Source organism: Crotalus tigris, unplaced genomic scaffold (assembly GCF_016545835.1).
Source record: "Crotalus tigris isolate CLP2741 ecotype Arizona unplaced genomic scaffold, ASM1654583v1 scf7180000017775.1145084777:2100578, whole genome shotgun sequence".
Taxonomy (NCBI): domain Eukaryota; kingdom Metazoa; phylum Chordata; class Lepidosauria; order Squamata; family Viperidae; genus Crotalus; species Crotalus tigris.
Genome location: NW_024096626.1, coordinates 1,242,898 through 1,265,033, shown reverse-complemented (window position 1 = coordinate 1,265,033; position 22,136 = coordinate 1,242,898). Strand labels below are relative to the sequence as shown.

At 34.6% G+C, this 22,136-nt stretch overlaps 1 protein-coding gene across 5 annotated transcripts in view; it reads right to left on the bottom strand.

Annotated features, from left to right (window-relative positions):
- Positions 1–5,280: 5,280 nt before the first annotated feature.
- LOC120307405 (probable ubiquitin carboxyl-terminal hydrolase FAF-X) overlaps positions 5,281–22,136 on the bottom strand; it is a 117,915-nt gene continuing 101,059 nt past the window's right edge. For 4 of the 5 annotated variants that reach the window (XM_039342175.1, XM_039342174.1, XM_039342178.1 and 1 more), the window contains 8 exons: positions 20,905–21,034; positions 19,400–19,585; positions 16,808–17,028; positions 15,578–15,666; positions 13,505–13,661; positions 12,567–12,779; positions 10,747–10,842; positions 8,854–8,988 (listed from right to left, as the gene is read on the bottom strand). In XM_039342175.1, the coding sequence (XP_039198109.1) occupies positions 8,854–8,988; positions 10,747–10,842; positions 12,567–12,779; positions 13,505–13,661; positions 15,578–15,666; positions 16,808–17,028; positions 19,400–19,585; positions 20,905–21,034 (1,227 nt within the window). Of the gene's footprint in view, positions 8,989–10,746; positions 10,843–12,566; positions 12,780–13,504; positions 13,662–15,577; positions 15,667–16,807; positions 17,029–19,399; positions 19,586–20,904; positions 21,035–22,136 lie in introns of all 5 variants that reach the window. The other variant, XM_039342177.1, reaches the window with a different exon arrangement.

Here is a 22,136-nt window from a genome sequence, read left to right as displayed (position 1 = left end):
TTAAATGGAGTGTGAGAATTATTTTAGAAATAGCTTGTACCAACACCCTTATGTTCTAGAAACTAGACTTTATTTATAATCAGAGAAGCATCCAAACAAGGAAAACAAGACAAAGTGGGTCACAATATACCCAGGAAACTGAATAGTACTAAAATATCAGCTAAAAGTGAGATAATATTAATCCAGTGAGGTAATCAATCACTGTGTTTTCACTGCAGACAACTGTATTTGAGTATGTTTCTTGTTATATCTTGATTGGTATTTAATAAGTTCAGTGTAAAACTTGTGTGTTCTTTTTGGAAATCGCTGGAATGCTCACTAAAATCTACAACAGTGGTGGCGAACCTATGGCATGTGTGCCAGAGGCAGCACTCAGAGCCCTCTCTATGGGCACACATGTCATTGCCCCAGTCCTAGGCCTTCAGCTGGGTTTTATAAAACATTTTTGCTTTAGGCCTCTGCCGCCGTGTGCAAAAAAAAAAAAAAAGGTTCAATCAATTTCAACTTCTCGCAGAAAAAAAAAGATCTTGCAAAGTTGGAATTGATTGAACTTTTTAGTCCCACCCAGTCTGCTGTTACCACTGCAGCCACGACCACCCAATGGGCCATGCCCACCCGGCACCCGACGATACATATGTGGGTTTTGGGTTGCAGTTTGGGCACTCGGTCTCTAAAAGGTTCGCCATCACTGATTTAACCCCTTTTTTGTTGCTCAGCATTTCTCTAAAAGTCACACTCAATTTTCTCCCCTAGAAGTTAATAGCATTAATGGACTAATATGTAAGTATTCAAACTTAAGAACGACGTAAATGAATTACAAGCATTTCACATACCTATTTTATTTGATAATGGAAGATTGGTCTTACCATTAATTGTTCAGTTTCGGCAGATGTAAAAATTTTTTAGAACTTGGACTTGCCTTCACTCTGAAGAAGAATTCATTATTTTTTATCTCTTCATGCCCCTGGTGTCTAAGGAGTCACAAGAGCTAACATTCAGTTCTTTAACTTAACAAGTCCACTTCAAAAAATTTAGGACAATCTTATCCAATCCAAATCTAGTTATATTTGGCCTACAACTCTGTGTTCCCACTCAGCATGGTCTCAATTTGTCAGGAAATTGAGAATTGTAGTTACGGTCTGGAAAGGATCAGTTGGAAAAGGGCTGCTATAGAATTACAAGAGACCAAATATCATCTAGAGTAGTTTTATAATCCTTATCAATTTAGAAGATGACTCATTTGGGGATTAATGGACATACTTCAGTTATAGATTTGGTATCACTTAACTGATTCAAGTGGTATTATCCCAGCTAGCAAAATTTCAATTACTTTTTGCGCTTATAAAGTTACACTAATTTCATGTCGTTATGACTTATGTATATGGCATGTGTGAGGCAAAGAGGTATCCTGCAATAACATATTTGCAGATACACTCTAGTGCTTTAGCCCTTTAACTGGAAATTTAAAATTATAATTAATGAAGCAGAAAATATTCTAGAGCAGCAAACTGTTCAAAAGTGCAAATGAAATTCATATGCTTTTGTTATACTTGAGTTTACTGCAGAGGGAACATAAAATTTAAAACACAAGCTATCTTTTGTTTACAATGAAATATATAGCCCCAATGACTTACACAAAGTATTTGTATTAGTTTGCTAATAGTAATAGCACTTAGTCTTATATACCACTTCACAATTTGCAGCCCTCTTAAAGCAGTTTAGAGTCAGCATATTCTAACCATTGCACTACGAGGGCTAATGAAAAGAATGAGCATAGAATTGTAACTAACTTGTGAAAAATAATGTTTTAGTCCCTTCCTTAACCAAACAGCATCTCTCAGTGCTGAGATAATGCAATTCCCTTCTCAATGCAAGTTCCTGCTCCCAAGTGGAATCTGGAAGTACAGTATCTGGAAGGGCAGGAAGGAAGGGTGGGGAATGGGAAATTGCATTCCATGGGAACCAAAGTAGTACACCAGATACGTTGCAGACCCTCTGGCCCTCCAGATGTTTCTCTTGGCATTCTTCACTGAGCTGGTCCTGTCCCAAATTGCCATTGAATAACATCTGGAGGATTAAATTACTTGCTACTTGCAAATTAGAAGGTACAATGCTCAAAACAGCAGTTTCAGACTTTTTAGAACTATTGGTCAATAATATTGACAGCATTATCTGAACAATCTACTATAGCTGCAAGAACCTATGCCTGTTAGGTAAACAGAATATTTATTAAGACACTAATAAAATCTAGCTAATTTTTTTTTAAAATGTATTTAAATACAAAAACAAAATATCAGAGCTTAAATCATTTGTCAGGTAAAAAGGTTTTAAAAAAGAACTACTGAAAAAGCATTAAGCTTTCCATCATTTGGTTCCCAGGGTAAAAAAGAAAACATAACAATGTTTCAATATTTGAAAATAAAAATATTGCAATATATTTGGAATAATTAGACCCAAAGAAAGAAAAGGTTATCATATTTGTACTGAAATCATAGCCATGTTCATTGGATTTTAGTTCCAGCTCTTTACTTAATTCCCCTATGTCCTTTGTAAGTAACCATAGAATCTTGTAGCAGGAGAATCCAAGTTTACACCCACTGGACTATTAGCCCTTCTGGCATTTGATGACAAAACCAATAGTTACCACATTTCTGTATGCAAAGCATTCCAATATGTAGAAAGAGATGCTAAAATGTAAGGATTTGGTGTTAATCTTTTCTAAAAGATAACTTCTTTCTACAACAGTAAAAGCATTTCTTGTTCTGCTACTTCCTTTTCACATCTATAATTAATTTGCAATGATTAGTTTTGCCTAACCTTTTTGTAAGATGAGAGTCGGAAGCCATGACCTTTTACCATTTTTTTCAAGTTAGCCTTGCAATAAAGAAAGCACCGAGCTAAGCACTTTAGAACAGTTATTGTTCGAGTTACTATTTTAAGAAATCAACCAAACCATAATACTGTACTGAAAGCGACACATTATTTTCTAAAATTAAAAAACAGACATGAAATTAGAAAAAAAGGTAAATTAACCAACATTGCATTATTGTTAGAGGAAAGCCAGTATAGAAAAAAAAAAGAGGCATACAGGAAGCACATGTGCAGGAATAATCAGAATCCTTTAGCATTCAAGTTAAAAAAAAGAGAAGAAACTTGAAGGTACACCATGAATTTAGTGAACATTTAGATGTTTATACTAAGAGCAACTGATGCATTTTAAAAAAGAACAAAAGGATGAACTACCAAAAGATAGTATTTTAGAAAAGCAAAACGGTAAAAATTTCATCCAATTTGTCCCAAAAATTAATATACTAAAATCCTAAAAATACATTATTTTTCTTTTTAAAGAAGTCAGAAAATTAAGCCATATAAAATAAAACAAATATTTTTGGTATCATTGTGACTGGCAGGAGGGGGAAACAACAAAAGCTATTTAATAAATTTTAGAATTATTATATCAAGAAAAAGCAAAATGAATTAAAGATCTATAGAAAATAAACATATATAATTTGCTTGGCACACAATCTGACATTTGTGCTTGGGTCAGTCATGACTGAAACTCATTTTCATTATAGCAATTGAAATTGCTACCCAACATTGACTTGGCCCTTGGTAGTGTATTTCCAGGGGATATTGGGTAGAACATACATGAAGGCAATTTAGTCCCAAAAAAAGCACTTGTGACAGAAAGATTAAAAATCAGAAAATTAAAAACAGAGAAAACCCAACTGCATGCAGGTGATAAGAGTTACTACACTGACAGAAATTAAGAGTTATTTACAGTTTAGATACCCTTGGTCAAAATGTAGACTGGATGAATCATTAAATGAACAGAAGTTGATACCTCTACATGTAACAGTTCAACACATCTCTCCAAGGTTTGAATGCTTATTTATTCTTTATGTGATTGCTTACAAAATCAGAATGAGAAAATAGTCAATATTGCAGCCTGTATATTCCCTTCATCAGTGCTCATTAACGCTTCTTTTGGCTGAAGTTAGCAGCTTTCAGTTTTGTTGTTAATGGATCTTATTTTGCTTTTGATTCCTTTCTCCCTCTCTCACATAACATTTCTAAATCAGAAACAATCTTCAAAATTGTTTGAAGACCGTTTGATTGACCTTGAAGACCATTTAATTTTTTTAACCTATTTTAAACAAATCTGAATCAGAGGTGTTTTGGATCACTGTCTTGCTGAAAATTCAATGTTTTCATCTTTACTATGACTTGACCAAACATGCATACACTTTTGCATACAACTGTAGTACAATAATTAGAGAGTCTGATGCTGAAAGAGTAACTTGCCAAAGGCTATCTAATGAGCTCTAAGCAAATGAAATTCAAACAGGTAAACTTCCTGATTTGTAGTTAGGCCTGTCCCTAAGTACATGTTTTGTAGTAGAGCAAGTCACCAATATAATAACTTTTAGTAACCTAAAAGTATTTATTTTTAGGCACCTGGAAGCCATTGTGATTCAAATTTACTTCATTTAATTTATGTAATGTTTTGATTTGGAAAAAAAGTGAAATTCAGTGTAAAATTCCTCAAGAAATAGGAAGTACCAAAAATAGCTTAATGTAATGAACAATATTAATGCTGTAGCCATGTTTAATTAGACAAATAAGATATATAAATAAACCTAATTAATTTCAAAAATAGAAAGCAAGTTGAGAAACTAATAAGAAAGAATGTGTAGATTTCATCCATAAGGAAAAGCTTTTCTTCTCTTTAAATGATTTCAACCAAAGAAAGCTGATAGAACCCATAGCCAAATTTATGGCTAAATCTACATCATAAGATCAACATGTAGCAACTTGCTTCTATTTACTGTATTGGGATAGATTCCCTTGATCTGATAAACTAATTAGGAAAGAAAATGGAAAACAGTAAATTTCAGCTACCTCCTCCCTATTCCCCCCCAAATAATTCCTTAGAGGTAGAAGATAACTTTAAGATGAACAGTATCACACAGAGGAGAAAACTGTTCCAATTCAGATAGAGAACTCCTCTTGAGTTCAGGATAGACTATTAGAAGAGACAGAAGCCCTCTTTTGTCAACTTTGTTCATTCTTAGAAATCATTGCAAAACTGCAAATGTTTCAGCCAAAACATTTATGACTCAGTAACATACAAATCACCACCTGACATGAGTATCATGAAATGGTACACATACAAGTATGAACCTGTCCTGTCATATTTTTCTTCAATTTGCCATAATCTCCATTGAGAAAAATGTTTGTACTTTTCTGAAGTATTTATTTCTTGCAGAAATTTCTTGGTTTTTTTTTTTTTTTGGTAAAAAAGTTTTTAAGAATGTGAACCCTAGCACAATTTGTGTTAAAAATATCCGTAACAATCTACTTTATATAGCACAAACATTTAGCCATATAACAATTGGTAATGTTGCCATTTTTTCTATAAACAGTACATGGAGATCAATGAACATTAGGACTGTCTGAAAAACAAAACAGTATTTTAATCAAGCTCCAATGGGACACACAGGAGTGTTATTGGGGTAATTCTTCAGATTATTCCACTTTGGGAATATGCTTTTCATGAAACATGAAACCTAACACAAACATTTTGCAGCTTGTTTTTAAAGTGCAACTTTATTTAAGAATGCCTGTAGGGCAGTGGCAAGATCATGTATGCTTCTATACGAAAGTGTGCCAAAAGAGGGAAAAAAACCTAGTTTATTCCTAACTCTACACTGACTAAATACTTACTCTATTTAATTCATTAATGAACAAAAGACATTCAGAAAGGTATCTCTCTATATACATTCTTTATAATTGTTTATTTCTAGTTAATTCTGTTTGAAAAGCAAATAAAATCAATACATGCATTTCTAAAACTAATTCTGAAAACTGAAACTACGTTATGCAATTTAAGAATTATGAGATTTAAAATTCTATTTTGGATATTTTTTACTTCTTGCTTGGTTTTCAGAGAACATAGCAATCATGCTTACCGTTATTTCCCTAAACTGCTAAAGACTAGAATCTAGTTTTGCTTTTTAATGAATGAAGCTCCTGTGACTTTTGGCATTCAAAAGATCTTTCAAAGTGAAAAATACATTAAAAAAAACAGCAAGCTGGCAGCCATGCATACTTAATTAGGTTAGAGTTTAGCAGTGAGAATACTAAAACAAAACATTTAGTATTCACTGAGCTTAGTGATAAAAGAATTACACACATACAGAATTGGTCCTATAAAAATGAAAGCTATTTTTATAAATACATTCTGGTAAGAAAATTGCTATTTTTTTCTCCATAGCTATTCAACTTATTTTTGTTTGAATCTTAAAATTATTTTAAAAAAAGGTAAGATTAACAATAGGTGAATAACTTTTATGGAAGACAGCAGTTTCTCCTTAGGTGTTAAAAACAAAAAAGCAGAACTCAATAAGGGGAAAAGTAAAATTAAACATTTAGGCACTTTGAGGACTTGTTCTAATGTGTGCCATCAATACTGAGGTAATAAAATTACAGTTTTGAAGCTGTTGCCGTAACTGGCAGAAGCATAAATTACTATGTAGAACATTTTAAAAGGAATAAATCTGACATTTTGTCTAAAAAAAGAATTCTCATGTTTCTGCTACCCATTGACTTCCAACTAGCCATACTCTCAGTTTTCTGTAAAAGTTTACTAATAACAACCCTAAGCTGAACATTTTAAAACAGGTTCCCCCATGGAGGGTAAAAAACATATAGCATTGTGAACATAAGTTCCACAATTGTGTCACACTTGCTTCCCCCCCCCCCAGGCTGAAATAATAACTGCTTTGTTTTGGAAGGCAAAAAGTTTTTGAAACAACATCTAACAATAAGTGTTGGAGCAAGGGAATGTTTGAGGTTCTCATACAAAATCAGAGTATTATTTTGTTTAAGCTAGTACTAAATTTACCCAAATAGATGGGTAAAGCTTCGGTCAAATGTTGGTAACCAATCCAAGAAAATGCTATTAAAACATAACAAGTATCTGAGAGCAAACCTGGAAGGGTAATGTGAACATTTTACCTAGAATAAAAATGTGTTAAGACTCTAGTTACACTAAATGCAAAAGAAATCTCTGATTTCCTCAATTTACTTATTTCAACTATAAATTCTAAGTCTGATAAGCAGCATTGTTTGTATTAACTTAACAAAAATACCAGGAAGCTTGTGCTCATTAAATATATATGTATATATAAAACATACAAAAAGTACAAGATAGTCACATTAATAAACTATGACAGGTTTCTTTTTTTATTCTTTGTCAAGGATCAAATTTCGGTCCACCAAATCTCACTGTGACTTTTGTTCCAGAATTCAGTATAGTGCACAGAATTCAACTACCTGTGCATTCTGTTTAAAAAAAACAAAAAACAAAAAACCACACACACATACCACAGGACAAAAATGGTCTTCTTAAATCAAATTCTATTTGTGAATTCAGCAAAATAATTTCTATAAAATAAAACAGCAAATATTTAAATAGTATAGGGTGGGCTGTATCTGTTTGCAGGGGTATTTGGTTTTTTGACAGGTTCCAAAATAATTACACACATTCAAGTTACCAATTTTTAATTTAAATACAGTATTTACTGATGAGTTCCTTGAAGTCTTTAAACAAATGTTTACTCTGGAACAGAGATACCTCGGGTTTATATTTGACTAACCAGTAGTTTATTTACTTTAATAATCAAACCCTGCTCCTAAGGTTAAGATTTCTCTTTTAATGGATATAGAGCTAAGACAATTCTTGCTTTCAAGTAGAATTGTGCATGAGCAGAAAATCAGCAAGTTAACTTGGTGCAGTGGCACTCACAAGTATTGTGTGATTTTGTTGACTTCCACTTCACTGCAGTGCAGTATAAAGGAAAGTATTAGAAGTTTTATCAAATAAGCTCTACTGAAGAAACAAAACAAGCACACCAAATACAGTCTGTTATGCTCCAGGCATCCTGGCATAGCAAAATTTGCATATTTGTTTTAAATCTTTTAATTTCCTATTACTGAAAACTAAGTGTTCTTTTACCCCATCCAGAGACAGAACTGTCAAACATCAGATGTGAGGAACATATGTGCAACTGAAAACCATCGGCCACTTTGCCCAACCCTCCCTTCCTGTTTTATAACCCAGGTGTCTGAAGAAAAGGGTTTAAGTAACAGTTGTCATTTTGGACAACTGAATTTTTCTTTCCTCACTGGCTATTCTAACTTGGTGTGAAGCCATGCTAAATGTTACAGCTTAACTATAGCTTCAAGTGATTAACTTAATACCAGAATGGAAAAGGCAATGGAAAAAGATCTAGAAACAAGGTATATCACCAGTTTTCCATATCAACCAAAGAATTAAAAGGTTACCAGTCATTATGATGCTCATAGTAAAATGGACTCCAGTGGCAAAGAATTATATGAAAGTATTTTTCTGGTTGACATGAAGAGGCTTACTTTTTGGGTGGGGCAAGGGTAAGGAGTTGAGTTGATCTAACTGCCATTAGGCAGGCAACACTGGTTGTAGAGCGCAGCAGATATATCAAGAAATTAATTGTTGTAGATCTGTGAGTCTCATTCAAGACAAAAAAAGTTTCTTGTTTAAGAATTAACAGTCAAACATTAATATACTATATACACCTTTGCCATTTACACATTAGCATCAGGCCATTTATTACAAAACACTATACACTTTCCACTGCAGGCAGGTTATATATTGACAGCAATTTTCTGCAGATAAGACAGTGAATAGACTCTTCACTCCATGTTGATTAGGAATAGTTTTTCTAAATATCAGCCAGACACAGAGAAAAGTTGGACTGTAAGGCCTGGGTGCACAGTCTTGATGGAGCAAGTTAATTGTGTGCATTTTCACTATTCTTTTGTCTGAGGTGGTGAAACTTCTTCACTGCCTTCAAAATTTTCTTGTGCTCGTTGGCCAGTTCGCTGAGGATTGTTCATATGGTGTGCTGCAGGGCCTGTATATGGCTGTCCATGCACATGGTTATTCTGTAAGAAGGAAAATACAGTTTAAGAAGAATTATTTGAATTTCTTTATTTAAATAGCTGCTTGATGGATTAGTTTGTAACAGTCTAGAGAAAAACTTATCTGTTAACAAAAATATAATTTATAATGAAACCAAAATGTCGATTCACTGTTTAACTACATGCAAGATCTAAAGGAAAAGAAAGATGCTATCAAACAAACAGCTTGGGAAAGAAGGAAGAAGAATATTCAGGATTGAAATGGTGAGAAAGTAGTAGCATTATCTATTAAAGAAAACTGTCATTAATTTTTTGCCCCTAAGGTACAGTAGTCTTTGAGTCAAACATAGTAAAATAATTTACATCATATGTATTAACTAAATTAATTTAAAGAATTTGTATATCATAATATAAACTAGGATTAATTACAACCTACAATTGAAATAAAAATTAGTCAATGTGCAAGTCTGGAAGAGAGAAAAACAATCTCTTGAGAATAAATCATGTATTTACAGATAAGGGAGGTGATGAATAAAAAAAATATGGTTAATTTTGTGACAACAGGTCTACATCTAGAGACATCAGTAAAGAAAGCAAAATGAAGGCAAATAACCAATATTAATCAATTTAACAAGTAGGTTAATAAAAATAAAACTAATAATGCAATTATTATAACATAATTCATATCAAATAACATGATTTTAATTTTGCAGAGATAGCATGGTATTTTAGCAGCATATAACATTCAAGCGATTAATTTTATATGCTTGCATTTAATGTAATTTCTTTTCTTCATGCCTGTTAAAAAAAACTGAAAATTCAAAATCCACCACACAAATTATTCTTGAACTATTTTAGATAGCATTGCAAATGAACTGTAGAATCAGATAAGTGCTGACTGAAGCATAACCATTAACCTGAGCTCAACACTAGGCTAAGAAGGTACAAGCCTACAGATACCAAATTGAAAAACGCAGTAAAAAGGCAAAAAGAAGTAAAGGCATACTATGTGAGCTTGAATACACACTTGAACATTTAGTATAATTTCCTAGTGTAATCAGATGAAATGTTGGAGAAAAGGAAAAAAATGTCTGGGGCTAAAAATCATAAGTGTAAATCTCAAAAACTTGAAGAAAAGGAAGTGCCTTTTTGAAATTCCTAAGAAAATTGGAAGATGAGCCAAACCAGGAGGCACCAGATTATGACTTTGCCTAGGGCAGAGGTCTCCAACATTTTGGGCACCAGGGACCGGTTCTGTGTAGAGAGGTTCTTCCGTGGACTGGAGAGGGCGTGGTTTCATGTATTGCCTGCATGGAGCTTTGCTTATTTGTGCGGACCAGTTTCTGGCATGCCACTGCCTGGTGCCGGTCTACAGACCGGGAGTTGGGGACCCCAGGCCTAGGGCACCAAAGTATCTAGAGCTGGCCCTGACATCAGCACTATGTTTGGCAATCAGGACCTAACACATGTTTACCAGCAATTTCTGTAAGCTACAGTTTACATAATCAATGATTTGAGAATTACAGACTAAAACATTTGGTGTGCTAATTGTCTACTATTATTAGCAGTAATTTCATGCAAAATGTATAGTTTTAGATATTTTGAAGCATTTAGATTTGCTTTGTAAAATTGCCCTGCAAGCATCAACAAATGTTTGCACAGTATGTTATATGCAAAGTCATTTTTTTGGGCTGGCTATGATTAGAAAGAAAGAGGTGGATCTGCCATTCACGGATGATATAGTGAAGTAACAAATTCTCTTTAAGATTCATCTCTGCTCACCTGTTGGTATTGGGAGCCAGGTGAATGGGGGTACAATGGAGCATCTTCTGGTGGAGAAGATTCATGCTCATCAGGAGCATCTGGATCATCTGGTTCCTAGAAATGAAATTCACTCCATTAAGACATTGGCAAAATTTTTATCTGTTTTTTTATTTAAAAATGATTATTTTCCTACACATTTGTTAAGCTTACACAGTACAGACATTTTAACTCATAGTTTTAATAATTTTTAAATGACCAAATACAGAATTAAGTCATTCCATTTTTGTGTATGTATCACTCTCAAAGGAAATTTTCTATGTATGTACTTAACATTCTGGTATATTAACATCTGCAATCCACTTGCCACTAATCTAAGACCCATAGAAACATCATTCCACTAGTTTTATGTTTTTGCCATCTACATTTTCTTCACTGTGAGGTTACGTAGTGTACAATACTATTCCTAATAAAGGAGAAAATAGAAAATTCTGCTTCACACTATATTTGCAGGGCTCTGTTCTACTGGAGTCACACCTGTTTAACTATTGCCCTATCACAGTGATGGCGAACCTTTTAGAGACCTAGTGCCCAAACTGCAACCCAAAACTCACTTATGCATCGTCGGGTGCCGGGTGGGTGTGGCCCATTGGCTGGGCGTGGCTGCAGTGGTAACGGCAGACTGGGTGGGACTAAAAAGTTCAATCAATCAATTCCAACTTTGTAAGATTTTTTTTCCCACGAGAAGTTGAAATTGACTGATTGAACTTTTTTTTTTTTTTTTTTTTGGCAAACAGTGACAGAAGCCTAAAGCGAAAAGGTTTTATAAAACCCAGCTGAAGGCCTAGGACTGATGCGACAGCGCGCGTGCCCACAGAGAGGGCTCTGAGTGCCGCCTCTGGCACCCGTGCCATAGGTTCGTACCACTGCCCTATCATCTATTCCAGCAAGAATATAAAATTTACTTGTTTTAGTGAGCTTCAAACAACTAGGTATAATTCAATATTTATTGATTGCTAACAAGTAAAATGTTTGCTTAAATGGATTATTTTCACATTGACTATGCATATGCAGCACTGGAGTAACAAAGGGCCAGGTCAGAACTTCTAATGGTTGCTGAGTTAGTCCTTCAATGGAATATTAAATCCACTGCACTGATTTTGGCTCTCAGTTTATGTTTTAAATAAAAGTGTGTGATACAAGACAACTCCATGGTAAACTGGGTTTTTATTGTGAAAAGAAAATAATCATGCACATAAAAACTGGGCTTGATAATAACTGAAACTTACTGGTTTATGCGAATGTCACAAACTCTCTTATGCCTTTTCTTTTTCTATTGCATGCTTAATATGTTTGATATTATGATTTATAGAAGTTCAAAACTTTGAATTCCACTATGGCTTAATTTGTAATATGCTGAAATCTTGATGAAATCAAAGAAATTAAAATCTGCAAATTTAGAGAACAACTGATGCTTAAAGTTAAGAGTAGAACTTGGAAAATAATGGAAATATAAGATTTAGTGACTTCTCTTTATTTTTTCCTCAATATATTGTACCAAGGGGAAAATAACATCTTGGTATAATGTAGTCTTTATTATTAATATTTTCTATCCAAAGTTAACATGCAAGTCATCAGCTATTTTTCAAGATTTAACCCAATCAAAATTACTTCATTAACTTACTGCAAGAAGAAACTATAATTTTTTTAAAAGCTCCTATTAAAGTGTAATATCAAAATATCAATCCATGTATCTATTATATAAGCTGTAATTCTATTAAGAATTTTGTGATAGATTATCTGTGTATAAATTAATTTCAAAATAGCATTAGATTTCTCACCTCTTCAGGGCACAGTTCACAAGCCTTTGCAAGAGTCATTCTTGCACTGTGAGATCTCTCCAGAAAATAACCATTTGATGTTTCATTACTTTGTACTGGTGGAGACCAGTTATTGTATGTATACTGTGGATTGCCAGTGTAAGGCCTACGTTCTAGCTCATCTCCAAGCCATTCTACTGCCCAGGTCCATTTTCTCTTCAAATCTCCATTACTCTGTAGAGATAAAATGAAGTCAATTCTATATTTGAAGAATTATTTCAACTCTTCTATTCCATACACTTTTAATATAATATTGCTTCTTGCTCATGACTGAGAATTAAAAAAAATACTAAAAATGGTCTTTCTATGGGGAGGTAGGATTGATACTGTATTTCACTAAAATAATAACTTGATTTAGCTAGTTAATTCTGCTAAGAATTCAGCTGTGACCCCCCAAAACACCTCCATCAATCCATGTTTTTTTCAATCAGCACCACACAAAAATGTCAAAGCAATTATGTGATGGTTCCGACAGATGAAACTGTTCAAAGAACTTTGAGGCATTGTTTACCTTAAAGAAACTTTATTCAAGTTGCATGGCATCAGCACATTCATGATCGAAGCCAAATCTGAATTCTCCTCCCCATAACATATAGTATCAAAGCAAAATTCCCTCCTCTAATTAACAGTCATAAATCATTCTCCAATTAGTTTGAAATGCAGACCTTCCCTCCAGTTCTCCAACCCATTTCTTATCATCTCTTATTTCAAACAACCTTGAAAAACACTCTACTTCGATGTTGTTATGTCTAACTAATTCTCATTGGCATTCTTCCCCCCCCCCCCAGTATCATCTAATTCTAACTCTAAAAGTAACTCACAAGTTAAGGGGAAATTGGCTGCATCTTCATATATTGTCAAAGCAAGAACATCCAATGTTAGCAGCGTTGACAAATTACCTGTAAAATTTGATACGCCACAGGACAGTTGCTGAAGAGAGCCACCATACACTTTATACACTGGTAAGCCCTTTTTTGATAATGGTTCTTGGATCGCTGAATGGTATCGAATAGCCCATCACGGTCATCTGGAATTCCTTTAAGTGCATTGTGAATCCTTAGGGAACCCAAACAAATCAAAAGATCAGAATTTCACAAAGACTGGAAATCTATATAACTGTCTCTGTTATAAAAAGGTAGTTTTATTCCTTTCCAACTTCTCCTCTGAACTAGACCCAATGTTGTTATTTCACAAAGAAAGAACTGATATTCAGCAAAGGCAAATTTATGCTAATTCCTGTTCACAACAATTTTGAATTAATATTCTGAGCTACAAAAGGAGGAAGGATTCATCAAAATCACCTTTCTTCACTCTTCTGTAATTTGTTTTTAAAAATAGCAAACAGCTTTGTAATTAAACACAGTGGATGAGTATCACTTTCTTAATATTACCAGACATTTTTGTTATATAATAAAGAGAACACAGAATATCTTGGAAGATAATTGCAGAGGGCCAAATTAAACAGCAACAAAAATAATAATGCTTGTAACATTAATATCTGAAACTGTAACTAATATTGATAGAATATTCACTTATCTATATTCATTAAGGCATCTAAATAGCAGAATGTTAAATACCTATTATATAAATATCATTGTACTGAAATAGTACACTATGAAAAATGAGAAGATGGAGCAATACACGATCTATATAGCTAGATTTAATGATACGTTAAAGCAGGGGTGTTAAACTGCTGGCCCTCGGCCAAATGTGTCATGCAGAAGCCACACCCATTACAGCTCCAGCAAGGGGAAAAGTTGCTATATGTTGCGACACTTCACATGATGTGGCGAGTTTGACACCCCTGCGTTAAAGGGTTGAGCTAATTCTATGCTACTACTTTATGGATAAAACCAAAATCATGGCATCCGGCCCTCTCAATTCCTGGCAAATAGATGGGGAAGAAATGGAGGTAGTGACAGATTTTATTTTTCTGGGCTCCAAGATCACCTCAGATGGGGACTGCAGCCAAGAAATTAAAAGACGCTTGCTCCTGGGGAGGAAAGCTATGGCAAATCTAGACAGCATTCTAAAAAGCAGAGACATCACCCTGCCAACAAAAGTGCGTATAGTCCAGGCCATGGTTTTCCCAGTTGCAATGTATGGCTGTGAAAGTTGGACCATAAGAAAGGCTGAGCGCCAAAGAATTGAGGCCTTTGAACTATGGTGCTGGAGAAGACTCCTGCGAGTCCCTTGGACTGCAAGGCGTTCAAACCGGTCAGTCCTAGAAGAGATCAACCCCGACTGCTCTTTAGAAGGCCAGATCCTGAAGTTGAAACTCAAGTACTTTGGCCACCTAATGAGAAGGAAGGATTCACTGGAGAAGAGCCTAATGCTGGGAAAGATTGAGGGCAATAGAAGAAGGGGACGACAGAGAATGAGATGGCTGGATGGAGTCACTGAAGCAGTAGGTGTGAATTTAAATGGACTCCAGAAGATGGTAGAGGACAGGAAGACCTGGAGGAATGTTGTCCAAGGGGTCGCGATGGGTCGGACACGACTTCGCAATTAACAACAACAACTTTATGGATGTATATTTAGTTTAATTACTCTTTTGTATATTATTACATTAGCAATGTTATATTTTCAGTTTCACTTTGTCACATCTTCTAGTTGTTATACTTTACCAATAAAATATTTAAAGCCATGAAGAGGAAGAAGAAACAGATTTTGTCTTAGAAATATAATTATCCATTACATCCCCCCCAGTAAAAATGCATAAATTTCAAATCTGTCATTCAATTATAAATAACAAAATTGGTCTGACTTTGACTAAAGCCCATCCAATTATTAACTGGTCCTTTTTGGGGTGCAATAGTGTGCCCCATTGTCACCTGAATATCTCTTGTTAAATACGTAATTTACATTGTTACAGAAGTAGAATTTGCATTTGTTAGGCAAGTTAATAATTAGTTTTAGGCTTCTAATAGATTTTCAAATAGAAGAAAAGACCAACAATCTCCAATGCTAACCTGTGAGTCTGCCAAGAATCCTCAATTAGTAAGATTTGGAGAAGTAGATCCAAATAAGGTCGAAGTTCATACGTGTAAGAATATGCAACCTTGAAAGGAAAATATTTACATACAACTTCTGATAATTCAAGCATATATCACCAATGGTATGTATCATGAATCAATATTATGAACCTTTTTAGGTCATAACATAAACTGTTGGAAAAATGCTTTTAAATAAACTTTTATAATTAAATGATTAATTACTCTTTATCTGCATGTGCCTCTATGTGAGTCTAGGTATGTATATGTCCATGTGTAAACGTGTGTGTGTGTGTGTGTGTGTGTGTGTGTGTGTGTGTGTGTAAAACAATCATTGAATTCCAGGAACGTTCTTTATTAGAACAAAAATACCCAAAAAATACACAAGCATTTTCCAAAGTTTTATGCTTTTCCACTAGATTAGTTTGTGTTAATATCAAATCAATTATCAAAAATTTGGGGAATTCTGTTTCCCTCACATTCATATTTTAGTTCTACTAATACATGACGATGGCTTCTGATTTTTAAAAAGCAATTAAAATGAAATATAGAAGAACCAACTTGTGAGTCTACCATACTGCAATACCAAACCAAGAACTGCAGCTATATTGAAAGTATGGTTTTTGTTTTGACAGTACAGTGAAACCTTGATTTAAATGACTGACTGCAAAGAGGAGGTCTCCATTATTTACAACAGTACATTATATATAAAGGTTCATTGTTACAGCAATTTAGCTCATGTGCATGAAGATACAATGAAAAGTATCATTTAATGCATAACATATATGTAATAATTTCATTATACAAATTAAGTAAACCACTGTGGAAATATGGTTATCTCATGGAAAATCCTTTGTCTGTTGAGTTTTGCTATATAGTGTGAATTAAACTGCCTGAAAACTATTTATGAATTGCTACCAATGCACTGAAGTTGGTTGTTAGAGTTCAGTGCAACAAAAGACATAAACCAAACCAATTCCTGTGAGCTGCTTCAGAAACTTCAATTCTGCCATTAATTACTTGCTTCAATATGCTGGAGCCATTTTGTTTTGGAAATATATCTGAGATATGGGGTGCAAATATTTATATATATTTATATTTATGCAAATATAAATGGATATGAATCAAATCGTACATATATCAGTAACAATGATATGACAAAGCCATTTCCATGGGATACATTTTTTTGCATTTTTATTTTCTTTTTACCTGCCAAAGTAATTCACTGAGAACTGTAGACGAAAACTGAGGATTTTCCCAACAGCAGAAACGAAGTAGTTTGATAGTCTCTTCTGAATTACTACAATCTTCTATAATTTTTTTCACGTAACTGGTCCGCACAAACAAAATGTCTGCCACATTTTGCTGCAGTGCCATTATTGGTTGTGATAAATTAGGGTCACCGTATGGATTGCTAAGTGGAGGATTACCTAAAAAAAGTATGCAGTATTTTATTTTTTGCGCTTAATGATATAAATTCCCAAAATATATTAATAACATTAAATTTTAAAACCCATGCCAACATACAAACAAACATATTTCCTAATTAACAGAAAACTTTTGTATAGGTGTTCACCTAGAATAGATCACGGGTGGGCAATTTATTTTCCCGAGGGGCCACAACTGGAATAGTTGTGGAGGGCTGCCATTCCTCCCCTGCTGCCTCCCTACCCACCATCACTGCTGGTCAGACAGAGACAGCCAAAGGGACCGGATGTGGCCTGCAGGCCGTAAAATGGATGGAAACTAGCCAAAGAGAGAAGCAACCTAAGAATTAAGGAAGAAATTTCCTGACAGTTAGAACAATTAACCAGTGGAACAACCTGCCTCCAGAAGTTGTGAATACTCCAACACTGGAAGTGTTTAGGAAGAGACTGGATGGCCATTTGCCTGAAATGTTGTAGGGTTTCCTGCCTGAGCGGGGAGTTGGACTGGAGGACCTCCGAGGTCCCAACTCTATTATTATTCCTATTATTATTATTATCCCAAGATTGACCTAGACCTAATACTGTACCAAAGATACATATCTAACTGAAGCTGTAGCAACTACATAATCAACGTCAGTTGATTGTGTAAAATGTAATTCCAGAATGTGGTGGGTTTTGTTTTTCTTAGTGCTGCAGTATTCTCACACTGGAGCTAGCTACAGGTAGTTTTCAAGGTACGAACCTAATGAAGTCTGGCCATTAGGCTTGTAATTAAAAAAAATTCATGAAATGAATAAGACTCAATTTTACAAATTTTTAAAATCAAATTCATTAATTAAATCAAATGGGTTTTTAAATGAACAAAGATCTGACTTACTATTTCCTCAGATAGCTGCCATGTTAACTGAACTGGGAGGATTTCCTGCCAGTCGCCGATCAGCTGTTTCCTGTGAGCTGGCTCAGGAACTAAATTTCCTCCAAGCAGAACTTGCAGCCATTAAAGTTATTTTTTTAAAAAACAACTGCTGCTAGCCAGCTCAAGCATCTTCAGCTGCCCAAAGGGGGTTTGTAGAGCCATTGCTTTAAAAAAAAAAAAAAAAAAAAACCACTTGCCCGCTTAAGAGTCTCCAGCCAGGCAACTAGAGGGAGATGGGGGAGGGATCTACAGAACTCTCAGCTTGCAAAAGTAACAGAGATGGAATGGACTTTGAGGTCATCTAGTCTAACCCACTGCTCTCACAAGAGAGTACAGTATTTCTGATAAATGTCTATCCAGTCTCTTCTTAAAAGCTTCCAGTGATGGGGCACCCACAACTTCTGGAAGCAATTTAAATTTAAAACCCACAAAATACAGTAACATATGCTAATCTCCAAACTAAAAGCTCAATAGTTTGCAAACACAATAGTTTGCAAAGTACAGCACTTAAAAAGCAGAGCAGTTCCCAAAGTGCTTCCAAACTTGCAAGCACTATAGAGTAACAATTAAAAAAAAAAAAAATACTCACAGAAGTAATTCTACGTAGCACTCCAGCCCAGGCAATAGCAGATTGCAGCAAAAGAAAAACAAACCAGCCCCAGATTGGCTCATTTGGCCATGTGACCAGGGACAAAAAACCCACAACCTTCTGGCTTCTCATAGGCCCAAACGGCCCAGGCAAGTTAGATTGCAGCAGAGCCTTAATTTAAGTCACATGACTACAGAGGCCTCTTTTTGGTCACAATTTTGAATTTCTAATGTAAGCATCCTTTCTGAATTAATTAGTTTTTGTGAAAACTCACTAAACAAATGATTGTACCTGGGGGGGGGGGGCTACCTGTATTTGGTCATGCTACTTGAGAATTTTGTTAGAATAACAGTAAAAGGAAGTTTTATCTATGACTGGCATTGATTTCTATTCTAATGGCAAATTTAATAATAGAATTTTCTTTAAAAGCATAATTCAAATTATGACACTGAAATTAACACAAGGAAGCCGATGTTAAAGTAAAAGTTAGTACTTCTTCTAAAGGTAGAATGCACCCCATGCTTTTGAGTGGGAGCCTTCATCAAAAGCCCTGTTGTACAATGCAACCAAATCCAGGAACTAAAAGTTCCATTTCCTACTTCAAATTGATTCATGCTGATTCTGAAGAAAGCATCGCAGAGCCTGATCCCTCTCACCTCTTTATCAGTACAGAATATACATCAATCTATAAAAATATTGATATAACATATTCAGTAAGATGTAACAGAGTAATGAAATTTCTTATGCATAACAGCTGATTTAAATTTTTCATTATTTAAATTTTTCATTACTACATAGCAAAGTTTATCCAAATTCCATCACATAGGTTTCATACTAAATACATTCTTTTACAAACTCAAAAATAGTACCATTAATAGAAGACTGCATTCGTGATGCCACATTACAACAGCGGATTAGTTGGGACACCACAGTGTAGAGTTTGCCCAATTCAGCATACTGGTATTTAATTGGAGGACCTGGGCCTTCATCCAGTGCCACAAGCATAAACGTTGCAGGGACATTTAATTTTAAAAGTTGTGTTTTCTCTGCTACACCTGAATGGAAAGATGATAAAAGGGAAAAATCATTCGAAATCTCATTATATTTTATCAAAATATTATCTACAAAAAATCATACATATCATAATTCAATCATTGGATCATGTCTGGGGAAAAAATAGAAGTGTGAATATAACCAGACAGCAACACCTAGTTGACTCTAGCAGATTCCAAAAAAGCATGATCAGATCTAATTAGCATTTGAATGTGGACTACATGGAAATTTGAAAACTATCAATTAGAGTATCATGTCAAGAAGACATCCCAGAAGAAATCGATTGCAAATTACATCCATGCATATGTCAAGAAATTAGATACATCAACCAAAACTCAACCTTTCCAGAGAGTTTTTAGTTATTCATCACAACAAGTAATCTTTCTCATTCAATAAGATATAATAGAGTGTCAAGTGCAAAAGACCAGGGCCACATGTGAAGGTTCAAGATTCTTTATTCCTTTCTCTCCAAGTACCCTGACTTTTCTGCCTTGCCTTCATTAAAAAGAGTATCCAGTTAACAGTATATTTGCATTTTACCAAATGTGCTTGCATAAAAATTGAATATTATTATTAGATCCTTGGTTAGGATTTGAATTAAGTTTCCATCAATCTTAAGACTGTACATCTAACTGCAGATTACCCACACATAATTAATTAAATTTATACTCCACTCCATCCAACTTACAGCGAGTGTGCGATTTATAATTCTTAAAACATAAAAAATTAAGAAGACAGAAGTCATAAAAACAGCTTGAGACAAAAGATACAACGATGGCAGAGGGGAACAGAAAGGAGCATCCATTGTCTTCTCTGAAGGCTTGAGTGAAGAGCCAGGACTTTAAAGCCCTTTGAAATCCCAGAAGAGTGGGTGCCATCTAAATTTCATTCTAGAAGGCAGGCATTGTTACAGAAAAGGTGCGCTTCCAGGATCCTAATAGATGACATTGTTTAATCAATGCAACTTGGAGTGTTCTAGCTCTGACATATCTTTTTACTCCACCTTTAAAGTTTAGAAAACATTAGTACTCCCTCTAGCCTTGGATTCCAATATATATTGGTAATACATATTCCAATGAAGCCTCCCTATTGATTTTTTTCACTGAAGAATTGGAGGGAATTTCCAGAACTTAAAACCCACAGTTTTCACTGTAAAAAAGAGTTTCTGCAACACACAATGGGCTATATAGAAACTGGCATGAACATTTAGATGAGATGAGATTATTTTAAAGGGAAAGGAAACAGGGAATAATATGGCATAATCAAATGAAATTGTCTGAACATTTAGTTTAATTGCTTTTAGAAAGAAACAGAAAATTACCTAAGTTGGCATACATCACGAACAAGTTGAAATATTGCTGCAAATGACGTCCATGCTCAGACACTTCCCTTCTAAGGAGATTTAGCACAGCTCTTAACAAATGGTCACTCAAACTTAAATTGTCATATGCCTATAAAAATGAGGCAATTTTTTATTTATAGGCTAATAATACTAGAACATAAATTACAGTCTTATTACATCTTTTTAAGGAACAAAATGGACTAAGAACAAATCTCAAATCAGAATGGAGTGAAAGTGAATATTAACTATTTTATACTGCTGTGAATATCTAGTGTAATGGATGCACACTGTATGTAGATAATGCAGAGAAATAATATTGTCTGACCAACCATAATCAAACAACTTCTGATTATCCCTGGTCCTTAGCAAAGTCTTGATAGTTGGAGAAAATGCCAAATTCAGTCTAAACATCTGGCTAACTGGGCAACCAACAAAAATGATAATAACATCTCATCTTTAAATCTATCTATCTATCTATCTATCTATCTATCTATCTATCTATCTATCTATCTATCGTACTGTTCAAAGGTGTTAGGCAGTTGTGCAAAAATGCTGTAAATTAAACGCTTTCAGAAATTGAAATGTTAATAGTTTATTTTTATCATTTAACAGAATGGAAAGTAAATGAACAGAAGATAAATACAAATCAAATATATATTTGTGTATTTGGTCAACTCACGACAGTCAAGCTACCTACAGATAGCCCTTGATGTACGACCACAAATGAGCCCAAAATTTCCATGCTAAACATAGTTAAGTGAGTTTTGCTCCATTTTATGATCTTTTGGCCAAATTGTTAAGGAAATCACTGCAGTTATTAAGTGAATTGTGTGTTCATTAAATATATTTGGCCTCCCCCCCCCTTGACTTTGCTTGTTGGGAGCTGGCTGGGAAGGTTATAAAGGTTACATGACCCGGGACAATGCAAGTGTGATAAATACATCCCAATGCCAAGTGCCCAAATTCTGATCATGTGACCATAGGGATAATGCAACGGTCGTAAATGTGAAAAATATAAAGTCATTTTTTTCAGTGCCTTTGTAACTTTGAATAGTCACTAAATGACTGGCTGCAAGTCGAGGACTACCTGTAATAGTCCTGACTCATTTTCCCCACAACTCAGTGATTATCCCTTCATCTCCAAGCTAAATCAGCTAGACATGAAGCAGGTGTCCCTCGCCAGTAATATTCAGGAAGTTAATACAGGTAAT